The 19,970-nt window shown below is 46.9% G+C and overlaps 9 protein-coding genes across 9 annotated transcripts; 4 read left to right on the top strand and 5 right to left on the bottom strand.

The window, feature by feature from the left end:
• Positions 1-52: 52 nt before the first annotated feature.
• On the bottom strand, positions 53-870 carry V1513DRAFT_456018 (uncharacterized protein; the record flags this gene model as incomplete). The annotated part of the gene is made up of 2 exons (XM_066899545.1): positions 53-565; positions 619-870. 2 exons carry the CDS (start codon positions 868-870, stop codon positions 53-55), a joined length of 765 nt encoding a protein of 254 aa, XP_066756632.1.
• Positions 871-2,221: 1,351 nt separating this feature from the next.
• V1513DRAFT_435433 (mitochondrial 37S ribosomal protein bS1m) lies at positions 2,222-4,254 on the top strand. The gene has a single exon (XM_066896619.1). It carries the CDS (start codon positions 2,418-2,420, stop codon positions 4,146-4,148), a length of 1,731 nt encoding a protein of 576 aa, XP_066756631.1. The 5' UTR covers positions 2,222-2,417; the 3' UTR covers positions 4,149-4,254.
• V1513DRAFT_392998 (uncharacterized protein) lies at positions 4,125-7,861 on the bottom strand. The gene is made up of 2 exons (XM_066895307.1): positions 6,084-7,861; positions 4,125-6,036 (listed from the first exon to the last, which is right to left on the bottom strand). Exons 1-2 carry the CDS (start codon positions 7,778-7,780, stop codon positions 4,296-4,298), a joined length of 3,438 nt encoding a protein of 1,145 aa, XP_066756630.1. The 5' UTR covers positions 7,781-7,861; the 3' UTR covers positions 4,125-4,295.
• A 209-nt stretch (positions 7,862-8,070) lies between these two features.
• Positions 8,071-9,552, bottom strand: V1513DRAFT_435430 (P-loop containing nucleoside triphosphate hydrolase protein). The gene is made up of 3 exons (XM_066896618.1): positions 9,178-9,552; positions 9,058-9,121; positions 8,071-9,010 (listed from the first exon to the last, which is right to left on the bottom strand). The coding sequence occupies exons 1-3, from the start codon at positions 9,434-9,436 to the stop codon at positions 8,251-8,253; spliced, it is 1,083 nt and encodes a 360-aa protein (XP_066756629.1). The 5' UTR covers positions 9,437-9,552; the 3' UTR covers positions 8,071-8,250.
• Positions 9,553-9,684: 132 nt separating this feature from the next.
• V1513DRAFT_435427 (uncharacterized protein) lies at positions 9,685-10,748 on the top strand. The gene has a single exon (XM_066896617.1). The coding sequence runs from the start codon at positions 9,752-9,754 to the stop codon at positions 10,607-10,609; it is 858 nt and encodes a 285-aa protein (XP_066756628.1). The 5' UTR covers positions 9,685-9,751; the 3' UTR covers positions 10,610-10,748.
• V1513DRAFT_435424 (cyclophilin-like domain-containing protein) lies at positions 10,615-12,511 on the bottom strand. The gene is made up of 4 exons (XM_066896616.1): positions 12,101-12,511; positions 11,912-12,039; positions 11,666-11,793; positions 10,615-11,592 (listed from the first exon to the last, which is right to left on the bottom strand). Exons 1-4 carry the CDS (start codon positions 12,199-12,201, stop codon positions 10,873-10,875), a joined length of 1,077 nt encoding a protein of 358 aa, XP_066756627.1. The 5' UTR covers positions 12,202-12,511; the 3' UTR covers positions 10,615-10,872.
• On the top strand, positions 12,489-14,524 carry V1513DRAFT_11556 (S-adenosylmethionine decarboxylase). Its single transcript, XM_066894139.1, has 3 exons — positions 12,489-12,642; positions 12,708-13,045; positions 13,095-14,524. The coding sequence occupies exons 2-3, from the start codon at positions 12,919-12,921 to the stop codon at positions 14,201-14,203; spliced, it is 1,236 nt and encodes a 411-aa protein (XP_066756626.1). The 5' UTR covers positions 12,489-12,642; positions 12,708-12,918; the 3' UTR covers positions 14,204-14,524.
• Positions 14,525-15,136: 612 nt separating this feature from the next.
• Positions 15,137-18,901, top strand: V1513DRAFT_435417 (uncharacterized protein). Its single transcript, XM_066896615.1, has 6 exons — positions 15,137-15,221; positions 15,271-15,530; positions 15,630-15,686; positions 15,756-15,770; positions 15,832-15,936; positions 15,997-18,901. The coding sequence occupies exons 2-6, from the start codon at positions 15,510-15,512 to the stop codon at positions 18,715-18,717; spliced, it is 2,919 nt and encodes a 972-aa protein (XP_066756625.1). The 5' UTR covers positions 15,137-15,221; positions 15,271-15,509; the 3' UTR covers positions 18,718-18,901.
• V1513DRAFT_435414 (GPI-GlcNAc transferase complex, PIG-H component-domain-containing protein) lies at positions 18,824-19,880 on the bottom strand. The gene is made up of 2 exons (XM_066896614.1): positions 19,143-19,880; positions 18,824-19,094 (listed from the first exon to the last, which is right to left on the bottom strand). The coding sequence occupies exons 1-2, from the start codon at positions 19,701-19,703 to the stop codon at positions 18,975-18,977; spliced, it is 681 nt and encodes a 226-aa protein (XP_066756624.1). The 5' UTR covers positions 19,704-19,880; the 3' UTR covers positions 18,824-18,974.
• Positions 19,881-19,970: the final 90 nt, after the last annotated feature.

Raw genomic sequence — 19,970 nt, 5'->3', positions numbered from 1 at the left:
AATTTACAATTGTGCTTTCCTTCGTTTTATCTATATTCTTTTCCACATACCACTAGGATCGTCGGAACTTGAAGTGGAACTTTTGCGGTCGTATTCTAATGGCAAGACCGATCGAGGTTACGATGACCAACCCAAATAAAACAATGAATTTCATTCCAAAAATATTTCTGTTGTAATCCGTAGTAGTCGAAAGCGCAGTAGTTATAAACGAGAACGCTAACGAAACGTAACCGATAACTCTATGGAACTTGTACAAGCTCTTTGCGCGACTGACTGAACCGTATATGTATGGAGTCCAGTACTGCGTAATGCCAAGCAAGACGTTGGCAAAAAGGAGAATGTATGTTACTAAGCCAAGCCGGGCGTGCACAGACTTAAAATGAATGCCTTGGTGAGCGGCCTTATTTAAAAAGATGATGGATGAAGCGCCGAAGAATGCAATACCGGCAATAACATTGAAAATTCCGTGCACAGTGGCACCTAGCTGCTTCTCCGCTGCCGTCGAAGTTGGCTGTACTAGAATGATTGATTGAGTAAGAGCGAATATAGCAAAGTTGTTCAATGCCTATCATAAGTGTTAGATTTGTAATTCCCCAGGGTCTTCGCTATTGCACAGACCGGGTGTCCCGTGAAAAATATGATATCATTCGCCATGATATGATAGAAGATATACAGAAAGAGTGAAATCGCCCCGACTTGAGCGATTATGGACGACCGAGTGCTGTAAAGATTCTTTCGCAACTCATTAGCTACATAAGATGTCTCGCTGTTCATTGAGCGTAAACTCTGCCGATCACTGGAATCCATGACTCCTCGGACGTTCTGAAGATCAGACTGGGTAAGAAGCGGCTGACCTTCACCAGAAGGCATTCAGCTCGAATGTTGGTGAAGAGGTGAGAATCAAGAGTAGTTACAGAGTAGTTAACGGTGCGAAACAATGCCTTGTCAAAGTACATGCATTTGTCAATAACTTGGTGTTTGATAGCGTGATTGCGTACGTGTCGTCAAACCCTACTCCGATTGGATTTCCCACCGCAAACTGGCGTAATCTCAATATTGCACTGTCTAAGCAGGGGCATGGAGTTTAGCAGTTCGGGTTATATCCGGACCCACGACACACGCTTTGCATCTGAACGGTTGTGACGTGAAAGAATTGATCCATCTTCCAACTACATGATTACTCTCACTGTTCCTTGATTAATAATACCCATATTTAATGGCGATTCCGAATGCAGAAGTGACTGTACGGTCACACGGTTACGGTAGCTGTGACAAGTCAGAAGATTCTTAAAGACTGTAAAGTACGCACGTTGTTGAAAAGGAACTTATTGTAGATGTCTTAATATCTCCCGTCTTACTCAGTTACTCTCATTGCTTATATATGTGCCGAGGCATCGTGTACTGACCGATTATGAACTTTCCCCGATATGGCACAAAGCACGCAGCGACCAGTAGCGAAATAGCTTAATTACATCTCAACTCCAGATGCATCGTCCTCCACCGAATCAGTGAGCTTGAGCCCGGATACACCGTCATCTTTACGTGTCTATAAATATGCCGTCTCTATTCCCTTATCGATCTATAATAAGCTAGCTGTTCATGGTGGCAGAGAATCACATTGCGATTACTGGATACAGGCCTATTTCAATGTCATGGAAGCCAAATCCGCTACCTGACGGAGTCAGGTCGTATATAGATCAGCGCTACGAACCCAGTCGAGCCTACATGTATGACCATCAAGACCGCAGAAAGAGATGATACAACATTTTTTAAGAACACAGCGGATAAAATGAATCCCGACGCAAGTGCCAATGCTGCAACTACTACTACAGTGATAATGATATTGTCAGATATGCAGGAGAATAATAATCAAGTGATCAACCAACTGCATTATTGCATCTGGTGTCTAGTGCGTATGGCTTATCTGCTTTCCGGAAGCTAGCCTTGGCCAGTCCATTCTTGTACTGGTGAATCTATAAATTTGATCATTATATTCAAATCCCAAGTCTTATTCTGCTTCGCCTAAAATGATCTATAGTAACCACTCTCAATCCCGCAGGAATTATGTTATGAAATTTTGCGTGGGTTGGAAGATTGTACTTTCGCAAGCTTAACGAGGAGGTTGAGGAATAATAACTAACCCTTACCCATAACCTTAAAGTTTCAAACACCGAGATTGGAAAACGACAATTTTCGCGCCGAACATCGAAATAACGTCTCACCACTCTATAACTCACCACCAAATATCGCGACAAACCCCATAGGGGACATGTTATTTGTTCGTGCAGACGTCAGCAATTGATCAAATTACCGCTACCAGTATATCAATTGAGCGCTTGTGGAACTGCCCATCGCTATTCGAGTCGGTTAAGTACCGGAAGTGCACAACAAATAACCACCCGACTATATAATTATCAATGCAGTCTGCCCGTTTTGATGACTTGTTGCGCCACAGCAAGCTCTTTAGCTTGCCGCGCCGACTAGCTGCATTCAACGGAGAAGGTCGGCTCCCGGCGCACCAGATCATAGAGGCACTTCCTTCATCCTTCGAACGAGGCGAGTGGGGTCTCAAGTCTCAGTTACCCAGTAGCGCCATGGTAAAGAACCGACGAGTTGTATTGCATAGCCTGGATACGCCAGAAGGATTTGCTAGCTTTGCTCCCGCGGAGAAGTTTTATAAAGCGCGACTGCGGTTTGAAGAGTTGAAATTGCCGGTCCTCACCAATCCACTTGCGTTGACGCTGGAAGAGCAGGATACGAAGTACAAAGCGAAGATCAGGAACTATTTTGACGAAAAGTACAGGTCTATGCATATGGATGCAGAGTTGAAATCAGAGCTAGAGTCTGAGGGAGAAGCGGAGCAGTCACACACTACGCCTTCGAATCAGGCTAAAGACACGACCGCTGCTGAAGAACTAGCCGCGATCAGGAGACTTAAGGCCAAGTGGCAGAGATTAGAGGCCCAGAGATTGAAGAAGATTGAAGCGGCAGAAAAAGATGAAGCGCAAAAGTTGGTTGCCTTCCGAGAGCATATCGCGCCCTCTTTGGATCCTGCGGATCATACGTTAAGTCTGATCAAAAATACTGCACCGTCTTCTCGTGATCACATTTCTGAGGACAGACCTAAGCAGCTCAAGTCGCAGGATGATAGTCATTTCAAGAGAAAGATTGCGGAACTCACGGAGAGGGAGAATAGTCTCGTAAACGGTGGTACTGCCAGCTGGATTAATCTGAATGAGAACGCGGCATCTGAGCCATTTTTTACCAATGCCAAGGAGCCGGAAATTACGTCAAAGAATGCCTCCGAGGAAGCAGCAACAGAAGAAGAGGAGAAAGCTCCGCGATTATACTTGAATGCTCTGTACCACGATCCGCACCCAACCGATCACGCCGAAGGTCGGCCCGCTCTCGGCAGCGGACGGACTCTGATTAATCTGCCGGAACTATCGAACAGTCAGGTCAAGGCACTTCTTCGCAAAGTCGCACAACTTCGAGAGCAGTTCGACGATTACTTGGCACGAGAATTCGACCCTAGACTGGGTATCCACCACAGTGACAATCCACAGGAATACGAGATGATTCGGGAAGCCGCTTTCAGATTCTTAGGTATTAGCAGCCGGGAAACGCGACGTAATATTGCCGAAGTTGCAGCTACAGGTGGTCTTACTTATACTCTGTCTGGGCGAATGTACAGGACTCCAAGGGAGCTCCAATTCGAACGAACTACGCAGGGTCGCGAGCTTGAAGTTTCTCAGGGCTCTTCTCTTGTCGCTGTTAACGGTTTTGTGGGCGCGTCGAGCCGATTCAGACGAAGCGACATCATGCTCACAGCAGCCAGCAGGTTCGTGGTGCGAGACTTTATTGTCAACAGTGCCACCTTGAATTCAACTGGTGGTGTACATATTCGTGTTAGGCGTACTAATTCGCCGGTCGAATATAACAATGTCGAGCCGACTCCGGCTTATCTGAAGAGCGCCGCCGTCGCATGGCAACCAAAAGCTGCCGAGAACTCACAAGCGCAACTGTTTGATGTGGAAAAGGCCAGCAACGAGTATTCAGAGGTAGTGAGGCCAGTGGTCAAGAAAAATAAGGGCAAAAGTGGTAAAGAACTCTATGGAACATTACTAGACATGTTGGACACTCTATGAAGTATATAAGTTGTATATGACTGTACGGTGTACGTTGACTATCGAAGCGTTTGTCTACATAAAAGTAGTGATTTAATAATAAAGCTCACCGCTTGCGACATACCACACAAAAATGCAAAGTCAGATATAAAAGATCTGAAACGTCGGTCAAAACTCATCTCCGACCCAGCCAACGTAATCTCTACCAACAACTCTAAATACCATAACTTCTCCGCTCTTTAAGTCTCCTAGCCTATAACTCTCAGCACGTACTCTACCTTTTTCCTTAGATTGCTCCAAAACTTTAATTTTCCTCTTCGTACCATCCCACTCCTGTACAATCGCGCAATGTTCCGGCTTTCCAACTTCCAATGAGTATTTCTGATGCAAGCCACCTTTATGTCCTTGGAACTTTCCGTTGCGGAATGAAATGATATCTCCAGGCTTGATCTCATCCACCTGTGTGACCGATGCATTTGCAAGATTAGAGTAAACAATCGCGCCGTGTGATCGTGTACCTGCACTCTGGAGAGCATCAGGCAATCGCGATACAACAGCTCGAACATAACCAAACGGCGAGCCATCGCCAACATTCTTACCCAAACTTTCGACCGCAAAGTTTTTAATTTTGGCGCCGAATCTTGCGTATACGTCTTCCAGCTGGTCACGGCGGAGAGGAGGTGGTGGCGGTTCATGACGCTGCTCGAACTTCACACGGGATGGATTCTCACGTTCGAACTGAACAGTGATTACACTCTGCGAGTAGTCGTAGTATAATACATAAATTATGCGTGTAATAATGCCGCGTCCGCGACGTGAATGCAACCGCTCGTCAACTTCAAAACTGAGATCACGAGTTCGGCTCAAAAGTGAAGGCGGCACAGACTCAGGAGCAGACCACCACCCACTTTTTTCCCCTAGATCAATGTCGCTCGCCATATACGTGCCACCACCTACAATGTCCATAGACTGCCGAGGGCGATCTAATGATCGGCGAACCTCTGCAGAACGACGGGGGTCCATTGACAGTCGGCCCTCAATCGAAGGTCTGCGATCCGTATATGAGGCCGCAGGACTTGTCGGCACCGGAGGAGAGACATGCGCTGGTGGAGGAGGCGATGCATACTGTGCTGGAGACATCGGCGGTGGTGCGTAATGTGTAGGTGGAGGAGGTGGTGGTGGTGGTAATGGGTATGATCGCGGCCGCGGTGGTGCGGCATGTGAGGGAGGAACCGACGGAGGAATAGATGGCGCTGATGCAGAATCATTTGTAGTTGTGTAGTTTGTATATTGTGCATACGCTGACTCATGAGTAGAGCTGACATTTAAATCTGTGTCATCATCTGCCTCATAACCCGTAGTCGCTTCGTCATTATCAGACGAATCGTATTCGGTTGAATTCCGAGGAAAGCTTCGCTCTGAGATATCGGTTGACCGCCGTACTGGAACGGAATGCGCCGGCGGAACAGGTGGTACATTCGGCACAGGTGGTGGAGCATATGACGCAGGAGGAGCCGCAGGCGGTGGCGGGGGCGGTGGAAGTTGATGCTGCGACGTGTGTGACGCAGAAGGAGTTGGTGGAAATTGTGGAACAGGTGGTACTTCCGACCCACCAACTGAGGTATAGCTGGCAGACGGTGATGTAGTCAGTGGCGGGGGATTAGCTCTAGACTTTTTTGGACTGCTGGGAGCTGGTGGTGAACGTATAATTTTTGGCACTGCTGGCACTGGCGGATGCAACTGTGGGGTTAATGGTACTGGCGGCACGGCATAATTAGATGTGGCAGCACCTTCTTCAACTTCTTCTGAAGAATCCTCTTGTGATCCTTGTTCCATTGAATCATCTTCCCCAGCTGCAGTCGAGTACGAAGGTCTGGGGAATCCCATGGGAACAGCGACAGCGGTATCGCTATATGTGTCAGTTTACGTCAGCTAGACGGGAACACAAAAACTGACCTAAGTCTCAGCGACACAACAGCATCCTCAATCTCTTGTTCAGGCTCGGTGGAGTCTTCAGAAGGATGTGTCTCCGCAAGAGCATCCTTGCGTAAAACCTCAGCTTCCACTTCAGCTTGAGTAGTTTGCGAACCCTCCTCTTGCTCGGACTCTAGTAAGTCTTCTCTTTCGTTGTCATCTCGGCGAGGCTCTTGATTGGCAGGTGACGGTACAGCCATTGGCAAAATCGGAATGGCTCTGTACTGACTATACACCTCCTCTGTCTCCTCCTTGGGTGGCTCCTGCGCCTTCTTTGGCGTCGACTTCGGAAACGTTCCCATTGGCATGCCCATGACGCCAGGAAGGGCAAACGGCATACCCATGCCGCCAGACATTTTAGCCATACGCTCGCGGATAGCTATACGTCTAGCCACTTCCGGATCAATCTCCTCGTCTTCGTCCACTTCGTCCTCCTCGATGTCTCGTGTCGGCTCATCATCCGCTTCCACAACCGGTCCGCTTCCCGCTTCTGGAACATGCATTTGTGGAATAGCCGGTGAAGATCTGGCATTAATATTATCTTCCACGTCAGATTGATCACCTGCGCTCTCTTCGCCAATGTCAGTACTTTTAGTGGTCATCGGCGTTGGCTCCTCGGTTTCCATATATACTCCAGGAATCGCAAGCACTTCTGGTTGAGCGATCTGTGTAGTATGCTCCGATAGAGGTAAAGGTTCAAGCTCTTCGCCGATTCGACGATTCTCGACGCTGTTGCGCGGAGACTCTCCACTGACCTCTGCAGTCTCTGCTTCTGCAATATATTCCTCAGGCACATCGGTGAACTGCTGAGACTGATGCTTCTTCTGTGTCTTCTTCTTCTTAGCCATCTTCGCAGCCTGTGCGGCCTGTTGTTCGAGTTGCATCTGCTGCAACAGGGCAATACGGTCCTTCAAACTGGTTCCGCCGGTGATGATCGGCTCATGGGACGTATGTGGCTCTTCTGAATACATGCGGTCATCGTCAATGCTAACCCTCGGGCTTGTCGACTGCTCATAGGATGCACCGGTAGGCTTAGGGGCAGCCTGTGGAGCAGATGGAATATAGGCCGATGGAGCTGGCGCTACAAACGGTCTCTTGACGAAGGATGAGACAGCTGGCTTCGCTTGGGGAGCAACTGGTGTCGCAGTGGCGACATTAAATGCTGCAATCCGATCTCTAAATGAGCTTTTTCCCGCTGGCTTTACTGGCTCCTCGGTTATTGGTGGTTCAGACGGCGTAGAGACAGCGGGAAGCACAGCCGCAGGGATAGGACTCGAAAGTACTGGCACAGGTTTACTTTGAGCTTGCGGCGACCCACCCACCACTGCCTTCGAGACACTTTGATCGGGCTTTCCTTCGAGTTCGGGTTCTGCTTCTATGATCGCCGCAGGGATCGGAGAAGAGGTAGTCTGTGTAGGAGCTTGCGATCGATGAGGTCTGGGCGGATGCGACGGAATCGCGGGACTTTCATCTTCGACAACAATCTCAACGAAATTTCTAGGGAACATGCCCTCGCGCAGAACACCATTGTTATCAAAATATCGACCAGAGTACCATTCCTCGTCTTCCTCTTCCGTAACAGTTATGATCTGCGAAACTGGGAACGATAAATCATCCGGATGGTCGGATATGTATTCATAGATCGCCTTTACCTTAAATGGTGCGGTGGCCGTATCCATTGCGACGTACTTCAACACTCAATTGCGCCGGACTGGAGAAGTTGAGGCGGTGTGGAGATTGAGCAAGGTGGTGGTAGTAGTTTGGGCTGGTGGTGCGTAGAATTCAGTGGCAGTGTCGTCATGATCTGTGCTCACGCCATTTCCCACCTAGAGCCGTAAATGCCAAGGTTAAGGGGACAACCCAACTGTTACCAATGAGGCTCAATAACTCACGGAGGGGCGACCTCACCCCTCAGGGAGAATGCGCATAAATCCGCCTTATAAATAGGTTACGTATCTTTCAGATGAGGTCATGTGCAGTTATTCCATATATTTTCATACATATCGTATAGCACCTAATCAGTATTTACAATGACCATGTTCTTGAACCATCTATCCAATCTATCCAAATCGAGCAATCCTAGCAGCATGGCAACACCTATATATACCGAGAGTTCCATCTGAACCCACTATACGCTGAAAGAGCCTCCTTAATCTAAAGATGCTTCAGCTGGCTGCATGCGATGGTCATCCCAGCCATGCGCGGTATGCGCATCGGCAAAAAAATCGCTCGTCCGAAGTGGCCGCATCTTGATCTTCTTATCCACGTTGTTTCCCTTCGGCTTCCCATCCACATAGTTATCCCTAAAATATTCTCTGGCAGGTACCATAGCTGCATCTCTACATACCTCTTTAATATCACTTCCGCTCAGCCCCGCCATTTTCGCAATCACTGCGTCGAAATCAAAATTGGGTTCTAATTCAGTGCCGTTCAACATGAGCTTTAAGATTCGTTTTCGTTGCTCTGGGTTGGGCAACTTGATCGAAAATCGCTTGGGCATGCGTCGTAGAAATGCAGAGTCAATGTCGTTAGGTCTGTTTGTTGCGCCCAGGACCATGATTCTGCCCTCGGTCGTCAAACCGTCCCAAAGTGTCATAAACTCGGCCTTGAGCATTGACATGACCTCGTGGTCTGATTTGGAGCGCTCACGCAGGAATGAATCAATCTCGTCAATAAAAATAATTGAAGGCTGCAGCTTGTGTGCTAAAGAAAAAATTCCCGCCACGATTTTGTTAGATTCGCCAAACCATTTGTCGAGAATGGACGAGATCTTGACATTAATGAATGTCGCTGAGCTCTCCGACGCGAGAGCCTTAGCAAGCATTGTCTTGCCACACCCTGGTGGACCATAGAGAAGCACACCGGTAGGGGCTTGAAGGAGCGGTGAATTTTGCGTGAAGAATGACGGCCTATTTTATGTCAATCCAATGCCTTCTCATAACGAGATGCTACATACATGGTAAGAGGATAAAGGACGCTCTCTCTTAAATCGCTAATAATACTTTCCAATCCTCCAATGTCTATGGAGTATTTGGCATTAATCTAGACGCACTTATCGTGAAGCAGACAAACGAACCTTCAAAACCGACGTTTATATCTTCCGGCGCAATCACTTCGGCCATAATCAGCAATTCATGCTCGTTCAAGTGATCTAAATCGACATCTGGTTTCCGAGCTTTAAACCTCCGCACTGCGTCTAGAGCTGCAGGTGCTTTAGCGCTTGAAGCAGGACCAAGTAGGTGCCTTAGAGTGCGGTCGATGAAGAATCCTGAGATGACAGTCGCGACTAATGATATCGCGAAATTTATCCGCCAGTCCTGGCGTGATTGTGACATTTGCGCACTTGCACGCAGAGAGTGGTCGAAAATAGCCAATAAATAATGTTCAGAGCAAAAATTAGATAGCCTGTTACCCCCCTGGTCTCTGTTATGTATATAGTAATTGCTTAACGCGATAGATTTGAGAGCGACAATGAATTCACGGCCTACGCCTGCCTTCGAACGCCGCACATGATCCCGTGACCACTCTCGGTTGTGTCCCATTAGCGGTTCTACAAGCAAGCAAGCTACCTATATCAAGCTGGCATCACATTCCAGCGGCACATCTATTTGAATCAACTAATACAAGAAATAACTGCAACGGAATCCTCAATGTCGTCATCAACTCCTCAACTTACGACAAACTTTTCGACAGGCCAACTACTCGACACTTTCTCCAATCCATCACTCACACCACACGGATATCTGAATTCTACTCTACCGTCATACAAGCTGCCAACTGCGCTTCCGCAGATCCACACTGAGGCAGTTGCTCTACTGTCGTCCCTTGACAATGCTACGCAGGAGCTAATAGCAAAATTAGAGCGGGTTGTAAGTGACATGCTGTCATCCGCCAATCGCCTAAAATACGAGGTGGAATTACTCTCGGGTGATGTCGAACAGCTTGATATATCCATTACGAACGACCTAAAACAGCAGGTTGATGACGTTGCACATAAAAGTCCCGCAATGCAGAGACTTGAGATGCTAGAGTTAGTTCGGAGACGGTTAGTGGAAGTTCTCGACACATTCACGGAGGCTAAGAAGATCGACATGGGTCTACGGTCAGGCGGAGGCGAGATTGAGGACAAGATACGGGAGATGCTGGCACAAGGAAAATTTAAACTTGCGAACGATGAAGTTGAGAGGCTAGGCAAGATAATAGAGGTCTGGAAAGGAACACACGAGTTTGCTTTCAAATCAGATTTCGTTGGCAAGCTACGGAAGCTGGTGCAGGATACAGTAACGAGGAGCGAAGGCGGCGGCACATCGACCACGCTGAGTACTGGGTTTGACTCTGAGGCGTCTACTCCTGCTACCGGCCGCAGTCCAGTGCCACCGAGCATTTCGACGTTTGAGAAGCAGCAGGAATACCCTAATGTTAGAGCTTCCGCAGAGTTCCTTCGGCACGAGGCGAGAGAAGGATATTTGGGGTTGATCGAATCATTAAAGAAGATCAGACAGGCCTAGATGTGCGATATGTGCTATATTTTGTATATATTACTTATATTACGAGGAGTGCTAATATGTCAGCAACACAACAGGCATCCTAATAGATCAGGTTCTCGCGGTGTTCATAAAAGTTGATACGCGTATTATACATCACAACAAAATACCCAGATAACTCCAAATGAATGCAAGTCAAAAATACAATAAGCGCATACTTGGCTGTTGCAACAGAACTGGTACACATCCGGCGAGAATCATTTTTGACGTCGATAACAACTTAGCCATTACTCCATAAATTTCATCGTGCCCCTGCCTTTGTATTTCACCGCGGATCGACTAGAATCTTCAATTCTGTCCAGTCGCCGTTTATACCGTGATCGGTCGTCGTAATATCTTCCGTATCGCCGTTCGTGTCTGCTTCCGTATCGTCCCAAATTATCCCTGTCATAGCTGTTGTCAGACGCTCCACCATACGCTCTATTGTAGCCCTCTTCCCGATAACTTGACGTACTCCAATCATCCTTGTCTGCCCTATGATCATCACGCCCCCTCATTAGCGGATTCTTGGGTACACTCTGAGGATCCTTGGAAGGAGATCGAGACCTTGCCGACTCCACACTTGGACTGGCAACGTCTGATCTGCCCCGACCCTCGCTCGGACTACGAGAGCGTCGTTGTCGATGCCCTCTGTTGATTGAGTAATCTTCCTCGTCGCTGTGTCTGTTGCGACTCCGTCGGGACTGCCGTGGAATCTCATCTTCTTTGACGTCAGGTTGCCGATCTATCTTTTTCTCAGAAATACCATCATTCTCCGCGATTCTCTTCTTCTTTTTGAAAATCAGCTCTCCACACTGGACTATCCGCGGTTCATGATCAGGTATAGGTCGGTCATCATTCTCAGGATCTGTGACAACATTTGCGAACATATCCAGGACATGCATGCTTTCGGGAATTACACGTCCAAATACAACGTGCTTGCCGTCCAGTTCCGGACACGGTATAAGCTACAATGACAATTAATTAGCGTTAGCGATCGCTCACTGAACCGACTGCAATACTGGCAAAATGAGGACCTACTGTAATGAAAAACTGGCTGGAATTGGTATCAGGACCACGATTCGCCATACACACAAGGCCCCTTGCGTCAATATGGCGCCAGTCAAGATTTTCGTCCGCGAACGTTTCGCCGTATATCGAGACACCTCCTGTGTAAATCATTAGTTTGATATGTTGAGGCTAGCAAGGCAAACCAACAATTTTATTATCCAACACGGCAAAGTAACCCATCACGCTCACTATGTTATACAAAAAATGATATCGTACCGGTACCGTCTCCATTGGTAATGTCGCCACCTTGCACCATAAAATCTGGATCCGCGATCACGCGGTGGAATATGCTACCTTTGTAGCATAGCTCCGGACCATGTTCACCTGTGCAAAGACACCGAAAGCTGGAGAACAAAAGAATTAGTGACTTTATAAACCAGAGAAGCCTAAGCATGGAATCCATACTTTTCGCATGTCTTTGGCGCATCTTTGGCGAAGAGTTCGATAATGATTCTGCCCGTTACTGCGGGGGACACGAGGTCCATGTAAACGCGAGGAGAAGGCATTAATGCTGGTCAGAGTGACGGAGTACTTCAAATAATAATAGATAGCGAATACTATTAATGCTATAAAAGATCGAAGCGAAATAGAGGCTAGTTAACTGTCAATGATATTACTGGAACTTCAAGCTCGTCAGAATCAGACTCTACACCGCCATATGTGGCTCGCATTACGTCTGTGGCTCAGCCAGGGACGAAAAATTTGAGAACTGTCAGCCGAGTCCACACATTTCTGTTCTTCACGAGCAGACAGGTTGCTAATCGTTTGTCGAGAACAACTCCAGCTTGCCCTTTATTGTAACGCACTTCGGAGCAGCATCTCGTCTGTAGCTAGAGACTGTCGCTCGTGCCGACAGACCGTCCGGATTCATTTCTTCGTGTCGCCTGCCGTCACGCTCTCGCCTGTATGGACAAGGAGCTTTTGCGGCGCTTTCCCTGCCCAGCAAAGTGAGTTGTTACTGACTGCCGGTGTCGAGTAATTCTGTAGTACTAAGCATAGTGCATATATCTAGACCCAGATAATATTCGCTAATCTCCCATATCCGCAATTTCCGACCATCTTAACTGATTATCGAAAGGAGTCCCTCCCTATTCCTGTCGCAAAGCCATTTGTATCACGACTTTAGGCGGCACTTATTGTCGGTATATTGGTGTCTAGTACTGCGTGAAAAACGCATTCCGGTGTTCTTATCTCCAGAATTTTCTAATTTGGCAACATATCCAATGGTCTCGCCAACTTCTGTCTCCATTTGCGACGAGCATGACCGAATTCCGGTCCACAATGATGAAAACACGTACACAGTTAATCACGAAGCATCTGCGACCCTCGACTCTACTAAAGCTTTCGAAGGTACGGCAACTGTTATCCTTGCGATTGCTCACGTGCTCACCAGTTGCAGGTCCCGAAAAGCTTCTTGAAGTCTGGTTTGCGCCCGATAGATACAATTTACCTCCCTCTATGGCTCGCGATGGGCTTAAGTCGGTGCCACGTGAAATGTGGGAAGATATGCTAGATCTCGTTCACTGCAAAGTCCTATCGTTCATCGGAACTGCGGAGATGGATGCGTATCTACTCTCTGAATCGTCTATGTTTGTTTTTCCTCACAAGTTGATTCTCAAGACTTGCGGTACTACGACGTTATTGGCTGGTCTTCCTCGTTTGCTTGATATTGCTTGTGTTCAAACGGGTTATCCCGCAGGAATGGAGCCATGGAGGGTATTTTATTCGCGCAAAAACTTCATGTTTCCTGATCGGCAGAAGCATCCGCATAGATCGTGGAAAGATGAGGTGAAATATCTTGACGCACATTTCTCTAACGGATCTGCATATATGGTTGGTCGAATGAACTCAGATCACCATTGGTATCTGTATTCTGCGAAACGCGATTCCACTTTGTCAGTCAAAGCCGATCCTGTTGTTGCGGATGGAAGATTTGAAGACGAGACTTTGGAGATTATTATGACTGGTCTTGACCAGGAGAAAGCGGCACAGTTCTATAAAGATCGTATCGTTTCAGAAACTACATCCGAGTGCGTCGCTTCGTCCGCTTCTTCAGATGACCTCGATCCCGGACACGCTGGAGGTGCTGATATCACGGCCAAGTGTGGCCTTGCCAGTTTGTATCCGTTTTCGCGCATTGACTCTTTCTCGTTCTCTCCCTGCGGATATTCCGCCAATGGTGTCACTGATGCGACACACAATTACTTTACTGTGCATGTCACTCCTGAGCTGGGCTGCTCGTACGCCTCCTTCGAGACCAACGTCCCTTCTTCTGTGGCCGGAATGAACTCTCTCGATGTCGTGAGTTATGTTGTCGGTATTTTCGGCCCTTCCCAGTTCAGTGTTACGATGTTTGAGACTCGTGCCACCAAGGACAGTTTCGTGAACGCCTGTACGGAACGCTCACATCCGGCAGAGATCCCAGGCTATACGAGAATCGATAGAATCGTGTACGAGTTGGATGAATATGATTTGGTGTTTTTGGCGTTCGAGAAAACCGAGGCATGATGCGGTTGCTTTGTTTAATATTGATTCGTATAATAGTGATATTGCATAGGTATAAGAGTTATTGTACCCTGTATTTGTTTTAGTTCATTGTGGTCCGTGGATAAGTTTTCGAGCTGTTGTGGGAATGGCAATACTATGTCGTTATGCGTAGTGAATTTTTAACAGTTTACATGCTGAAATCAAATGTAACTTTGAACTTATATCTTATGACGTGCGCCAGTCCGTTTACCATTCTGGAACCAGCAGTTTATTATGTAGCATACCGTTTAATTCCTCCTAGCAAAAAACCCGCAATATTGCGAAAATTAAGCGGAGCATTTGTGAATTTTTGGAACTGGGAACGGCGGCAGCGGCAGGGGAAAAGGGGAAGTATTTATAAGCACAGAAAGAGGCACAGAAAGCCAGCGAGTGTCAGGTGCAACTAAGCGTCCGACTGTCCCCGAGTCTTTTTGTAAACCGTCATCAGGTTCGAATACAAATATTTACACTGTGTATGGTGTTTGTAGTGCTTTGTTGGCAAAACCGTCATCAGCGTCTTACGTGTTAACTCTCTCGGAACCGCCCACTTATGAGGTCAAAAGATTCCTCAATGCTCTGCTTAATTTCGCATTTTGCGGGTTTTGCGAGTTTTTGTTGAGTTTTTTGCTAGGTGTCCCGTTGTCCTCATTATTAATTAAGATGTGGCCATATACACAGAATGTAATGTATAAAGTGATTAAATTGGTCTATAAGGTTTGTGCCATTCTTGTATATTCATTCGCTTTTCCCGGCACGTCCCATGAATCGCCTTTATAAGGCAGTCCCTCTCATGTTACTCGTTTAGTATTTGTCCGTTAATTTGTTTATTCTTTTGCATATTAGCAACTCAAATCCATACAAAATCACAAACTTCAAAATGACCACGAGATTCATCTTGCTCTTCCCCGCCGTCCTCCTCCTTCACCCGACATCATATTCCAATTAAAGTACTTGACCATGATGGGTTTGGAAGCATTTGAAGTCGCAGTCAAAGACCAAGGTGCCATCTCTGGTTATTCCGGTGGAGCAGAGTCACTCATGAATTGCAGGTCCCTGCCGCGGAGTTACCCGGTTTACAGCATATTAAGTAGTTGACGTTTCCGCACCAAAAAGGGAAGCGAACTTGACCGGACTCAATTGCGAACCCACCCGGAATATCACCCCGTTCATGCGAAGTCCAGCGGTGGAAAGAAGTGACAACGCCTTGGATCTTCGGATTTAGTTCGGCTTATATACTCACTGAATAAGCGCAGTTTCCAGACTATTTTTCGAAGGAAGTGGAGGACAAATGACGGCGAACAGTCCTCTTGTAAGTTTTTTTGTTGGGTTGCGCTCAATACGCACGCGTAAGCAGTTAAATCTGCGGTTGGATGCTTTCGCATGCGGCAAGCTGACAATATCTGGGCAGTTCTATACAGAAGACACAGTGTATACAGACAATACGAATAATATAGGAATAGTTGAGGTATGATAGTTTAAGCTCATCCGCGGCGTAAGCGGTGCTTTGGTTGGGCAGACTCTAATTGCTGATCAGAAAACTTGGCATGATGTAAGCTCCTCAGTGCATGGCATCGAAGGCAAGGAATATTAATGGAATGTGATTGTGGCAGACCGTTAGAGATTATACGAACGACAAATACGATGAAGAGGCATTAGACGGTCCGCCAGAGATTTCTGATCATTATTTCAAATGGGGATTGCCACCTCGCGGATGGGTACGTCGGCAAGCTTTTTACTGTCCAATTTGGTTGCATAATATTAAGAACTCTCCATAGACAATTGTGGCGGAAACTCTAGGCCGGCGCATTATTCCCGACTCGGCTCTGCGTTTGGTCGACCGGTCATTCTCCGTTGGCGATGTTTGCAAGCGCTCATCTCAGGATGCTCAATCTGGCACCGTAATTGATGTATCAATGACGGTCTCATTACAGCACACGCTCACGAATAACGTTATACATGACGTTCCCGGTGACGAAATTCAGCTATACTTATTTCCAGAACAGGGCCAATTTGTTAGCGACAGTCCTTATAGGGTCGGCGAAATTGTAGCAACATCATATAAGGCGGCAGTTCGACTACGTAATGGTGGTACGGTTTGGGTTGACGACGCTCTCGAACTAAATGTCGTGGTACCGGAGACTGCGTCTCGTGTTGCGCCTGCTGGTGGTATCGCTCCTGCGTTGATTGCTGAGACTACGGAAGTGGTGTTTCCACATCAGACTGTGTCCACTGATCGCGAGAACATTAGAAGAGGGCAATGGATATATGGGGCATTTGATTTTCATATTCCACCGATGGGCACTGTGCTCCGATCTGAAGTTCAGGGGATTAGTGTGCGGTGGTTACCAGAGGGCACGGAGGATTATTTCGAGGCCCAAGACGAGGATTTCGCTAATTTGAAGGCGTTCTCAGACAAGATGGATGGCGCCAACTGGACAGTTGGGGACCGGGTTGTATTTAAAGACCGACCTGGCGCATATGCTAAGTATGACATGACTAGACTAGGGCGGGAACGGTATGGAGGATTTGACGTCAATGTACTTATCGTGACTGCGACGCATACTAAACTCAAGGTACTTTGGCAAGACCTGACGACAAGTATTGAAGACGCGATCGATCTTGTCCCGTACCTTCTCGTTGACGATCACGACATTTGGCCGGGTGAATATGTTGGCCGGAAAGATATAACGAAAATGACTGCCGATGCGTACGATATTGACCTTGATTACACTCAAATAGGCGTTGCACAGCATGTCAATGCCAAAGAAAGGACGGCCAAAGTGCGGTGGTTTAGCGATACAGATAAGCTTACTCCGGACAATATCTCAGACAAGATCGAGGATGTCAGCTTCTATGAGCTTGTCCCTCATCCACTTATAAGTTACGGTATTGGTGACTTTGTGTATTTACCACATACTCCGTACTTCTCTAGTGATAGAAATTCTCAAATGGCAGCTCATGAGCAGGATTCTGGTGGAATTATGTCCTCTCTTGCTCGTGCAATATTGCAACAAGGCAATCATCAGCTTACTCAGCTCGCGCGGTCGTTCCTGCCGTTACGGTCGGGGCATGCGACCCCTGTATATGCTCACAGCGGTGACAACAGTGCCACGGCATCCTCCGAGAATTTACCATTAACTTGTGATTGGTACGGACAGATCGTGTCTTTGAATCTTGACGGGTCGGTCACTGTTCGATTAGGATTCTCAGAGCCAGTGAAAGAGGTAGATCTTCCTGCGAGCTTGCTTATCGGTGCCCCCGAGGATGATGATGATGAAGGGGACGATGACGATGACGATGACTACGAATATGAGGAGGGTCAAGACCTTGATGATTCGGACTCTAGCATGGATGACGAATACGATGATAACGACGAAATCGTGGAAGTTGACAGAACGCAGTCGTTGAGGAGATTAATGGTGCCGGATGGACGGAAGTTAAGACGAAATGATGACGATGACGATTCTTCTTGGGTGGATGAAGACGAATTCGAAGGTACTAATGCTGACGCTGAGACTGACGAAGATCAAAATCAGGATGTGGAGGAAAGCAAGGAAAAAGCCCGAAAAGAGACTGGGATAACATGCTCGGCTGAGGCGAATGTGCCTGTTCCTGTTCCTGTTCCGCCGCCAATTGCGCGCCAGGAATCTACTGTGTCAGACCAGACGATTTCGCTAGATCCTGCGCAATTCCTTATCCTTGACATTGATCCTGACGGCAGTCACCATTTTGCAGACCGCTCACCTTCAAAGTTGAACCACCGCCGCATTGCCCGTGAACGGAAAATTCTTAGTAGTTCACTCCCTGAAGGCATATATGTGCGATCCTACACCAATCGATTAGATCTCTTCCGTGCGCTGATCGTCGGTCCGCGTGGTACACCATATGAGATGGCGCCTTTTATGTTTGACATCCACGTTACGTCAAATTTTCCAGCAGACCCTCCGGACTGTTTTTTCCATTCATGGAATACCAATGGTGTTGGCCGAGTAAATCCAAATCTCTATGAAGACGGAAAAATCTGCCTGTCTCTACTGGGCACCTGGCCAGGTGAACAGACATCTGAGAAATGGAATCCCGAGACCAGCTCGATTTTACAGTTGCTTGTCAGCTTACAGTCGCTGGTATTGAATAACATGCCATATTATAACGAGGCGGGATATGATGCAGTTCAGGGAACGGGAACAGCTGCTGTGAACGCAGAACTGTATTCCGAGCGGACTTTCGTCCTGGCCAGCGGATTCGTAGTGTTTGCAGTACAGAATCATATACCGGAGTTTGACAGCGTAGTCAAGTACTTATATTTTGAGAAAGAGTATCTTAAGTGCGTGGTAGAATGGGAACGAGAGGTTATTGCGAATTCGGAAGGTGATACATCTTCGCCGACGGTCGATCCGTCCAGTGGAAGAATCGTGAAAGTAACGAAGGGGGCGAAGATATTACTGGTCAAAAACTACAATATCTTGCGTCGCATATTAGAGAAGGAGACCAAGTAATGCTTTTAGCACGTTTCAAACGGCGCTGGGGTTATAGGAGTTTGTTTGGACTTGTTGCATATTTTATTTGCTTTGTGTAGATATTGTAATAATGAGCCTGGAACCATTGATTTTATGAGTGCATTGAGAGTTGTAAAATATGATATCACGTTCATAATGATAGATAAATGCTAATATACTTGGTTAAATAGACTCAACAGCGTGATTTACAAATACTCTAAATATTATAATCTCCAAACTTAATGACTTGACTAATACTATTTCGATTCCTCGATGTAGGTATTTGAGCCCACCGAGAGAGAGACGGGGTGCTGATGCATACATGACCGAATGTCGCGCCATATCTCCTCTAGTATTTCACGCTGTGGTAGTAAATTCTATAAAGATTAGTGACTAGAAACCAAGATATAGGACAGAGGACGCACAGGGAAAACCACCAACAGCCGACCGCGGCCTTTTACCACTACAGCCAAAAAATAAATGATGCGAAATCCCGTAAACCCTTCATTCAAAACAACATCTTGTATTAATTCTAACGGTATGAACTGCGAAGTCCGGGATAACCTCGTTTTGCCTGTCGATGATACTTGGATTCCAAAGTCGTGTACGATCAGGATTGACTCTTCCGTATGCTCTCGTGGTAGAAACGAAACTGCTAAGAAAACTGCCGCCAAGACAAGGGCAATATCAATTGAGATATCATGTACGCTACTTGACGTGGATATTGTGAATTTCTGGGCAACGTGAACTGTATAATGTGTTAATGGAAGTGCCACTGTTGTCGACAGTGGGACCACTCTGTGCAACAGCAGGAAGAGAAAAAGGAGCACACAAAATGTGCGGTACCAAATTCGTAGAAATGATCCAAATGTGCGACGTGTCGGTTTATTTGAAATCGTGTATTTAACCGCGGTTTTCGTCGGCGTTGTGCGTCGGACAGAGAGACCAGCCGACGTGATTGTAGTCGTTGTAGTCGCTGGTGACATAGAGATTGACGTATTAACAGCTGTTGTAGAAACAGTTTGGTGTCATATTCGCGTAATTGTTTCTTTGTATACGGTCATTGCAGCAATTTGGTTGCCGCAGAGTGCAGTAGACCTTTAAACAATGTTTTGTAGAAGACGTGGTTGACCTTTCCAATTCATGGGGCACATCGTATTAACAGTAACTTAAATAACGTAGATACATGGCACAATTTTATGGCTACGTATATATGTAGCAAGGTCATGCCAGTTATGTCGTGGCGGATATAT

This window comes from Lipomyces chichibuensis (assembly GCF_038497645.1).
Source record: "Lipomyces chichibuensis strain CBS 12929 unplaced genomic scaffold V1513scaffold_1, whole genome shotgun sequence".
Lineage (NCBI taxonomy): Eukaryota > Fungi > Ascomycota > Lipomycetes > Lipomycetales > Lipomycetaceae > Lipomyces > Lipomyces chichibuensis.
The sequence above is the reverse complement of the archived record's forward strand: the minus strand, read 5'-3'. Positions and strand labels throughout refer to the sequence as shown.

Excerpts from the sequence above, each read along its gene's own strand:
- V1513DRAFT_435433 (XM_066896619.1), top strand. The coding sequence starts at position 2,418 with ATGCAGTCTGCCCGTTTTGATGACTTGTTGCGCCACAGCAAGCTCTTT.
- V1513DRAFT_435417 (XM_066896615.1), top strand. The coding sequence starts at position 15,510 with ATGACGGCGAACAGTCCTCTT. Across the intron at positions 15,531-15,629 it reads TGACGGCGAACAGTCCTCTT|TTCTATACAGAAGACACAGT; the intron begins GTAAGTTTTTTT and ends ATATCTGGGCAG. Across the intron at positions 15,937-15,996 it reads GATTGCCACCTCGCGGATGG|ACAATTGTGGCGGAAACTCT; the intron begins GTACGTCGGCAA and ends AACTCTCCATAG.
- V1513DRAFT_392998 (XM_066895307.1), bottom strand. The coding sequence starts at position 7,780 with ATGGATACGGCCACCGCACCATTTAAGGTAAAGGCGATCTATGAATAC. Across the intron at positions 6,037-6,083 it reads GTTGTGTCGCTGAGACTTAG|CGATACCGCTGTCGCTGTTC; the intron begins GTCAGTTTTTGT and ends TGACACATATAG.
- V1513DRAFT_435427 (XM_066896617.1), top strand. The coding sequence starts at position 9,752 with ATGTCGTCATCAACTCCTCAACTTACGACAAACTTTTCGACAGGCCAA.
- V1513DRAFT_435424 (XM_066896616.1), bottom strand. The coding sequence starts at position 12,201 with ATGCCTTCTCCTCGCGTTTACATGGACCTCGTGTCCCCCGCAGTAACG. Across the intron at positions 11,794-11,911 it reads TACCAATGGAGACGGTACCG|GAGGTGTCTCGATATACGGC; the intron begins GTACGATATCAT and ends TGATTTACACAG. Across the intron at positions 11,593-11,665 it reads CCAGCCAGTTTTTCATTACA|CTTATACCGTGTCCGGAACT; the intron begins GTAGGTCCTCAT and ends TTGTCATTGTAG.
- V1513DRAFT_435414 (XM_066896614.1), bottom strand. The coding sequence starts at position 19,703 with ATGTCACCAGCGACTACAACGACTACAATCACGTCGGCTGGTCTCTCT. Across the intron at positions 19,095-19,142 it reads GGCTGTTGGTGGTTTTCCCT|AATTTACTACCACAGCGTGA; the intron begins GTGCGTCCTCTG and ends TAATCTTTATAG.
- V1513DRAFT_435430 (XM_066896618.1), bottom strand. The coding sequence starts at position 9,436 with ATGTCACAATCACGCCAGGACTGGCGGATAAATTTCGCGATATCATTA. Across the intron at positions 9,122-9,177 it reads TATAAACGTCGGTTTTGAAG|ACATTGGAGGATTGGAAAGT; the intron begins GTTCGTTTGTCT and ends AATACTCCATAG. Across the intron at positions 9,011-9,057 it reads GTCCTTTATCCTCTTACCAT|GCCGTCATTCTTCACGCAAA; the intron begins GTATGTAGCATC and ends GACATAAAATAG.
- V1513DRAFT_11556 (XM_066894139.1), top strand. The coding sequence starts at position 12,919 with ATGGTCTCGCCAACTTCTGTCTCCATTTGCGACGAGCATGACCGAATT. Across the intron at positions 13,046-13,094 it reads CTCTACTAAAGCTTTCGAAG|GTCCCGAAAAGCTTCTTGAA; the intron begins GTACGGCAACTG and ends CACCAGTTGCAG.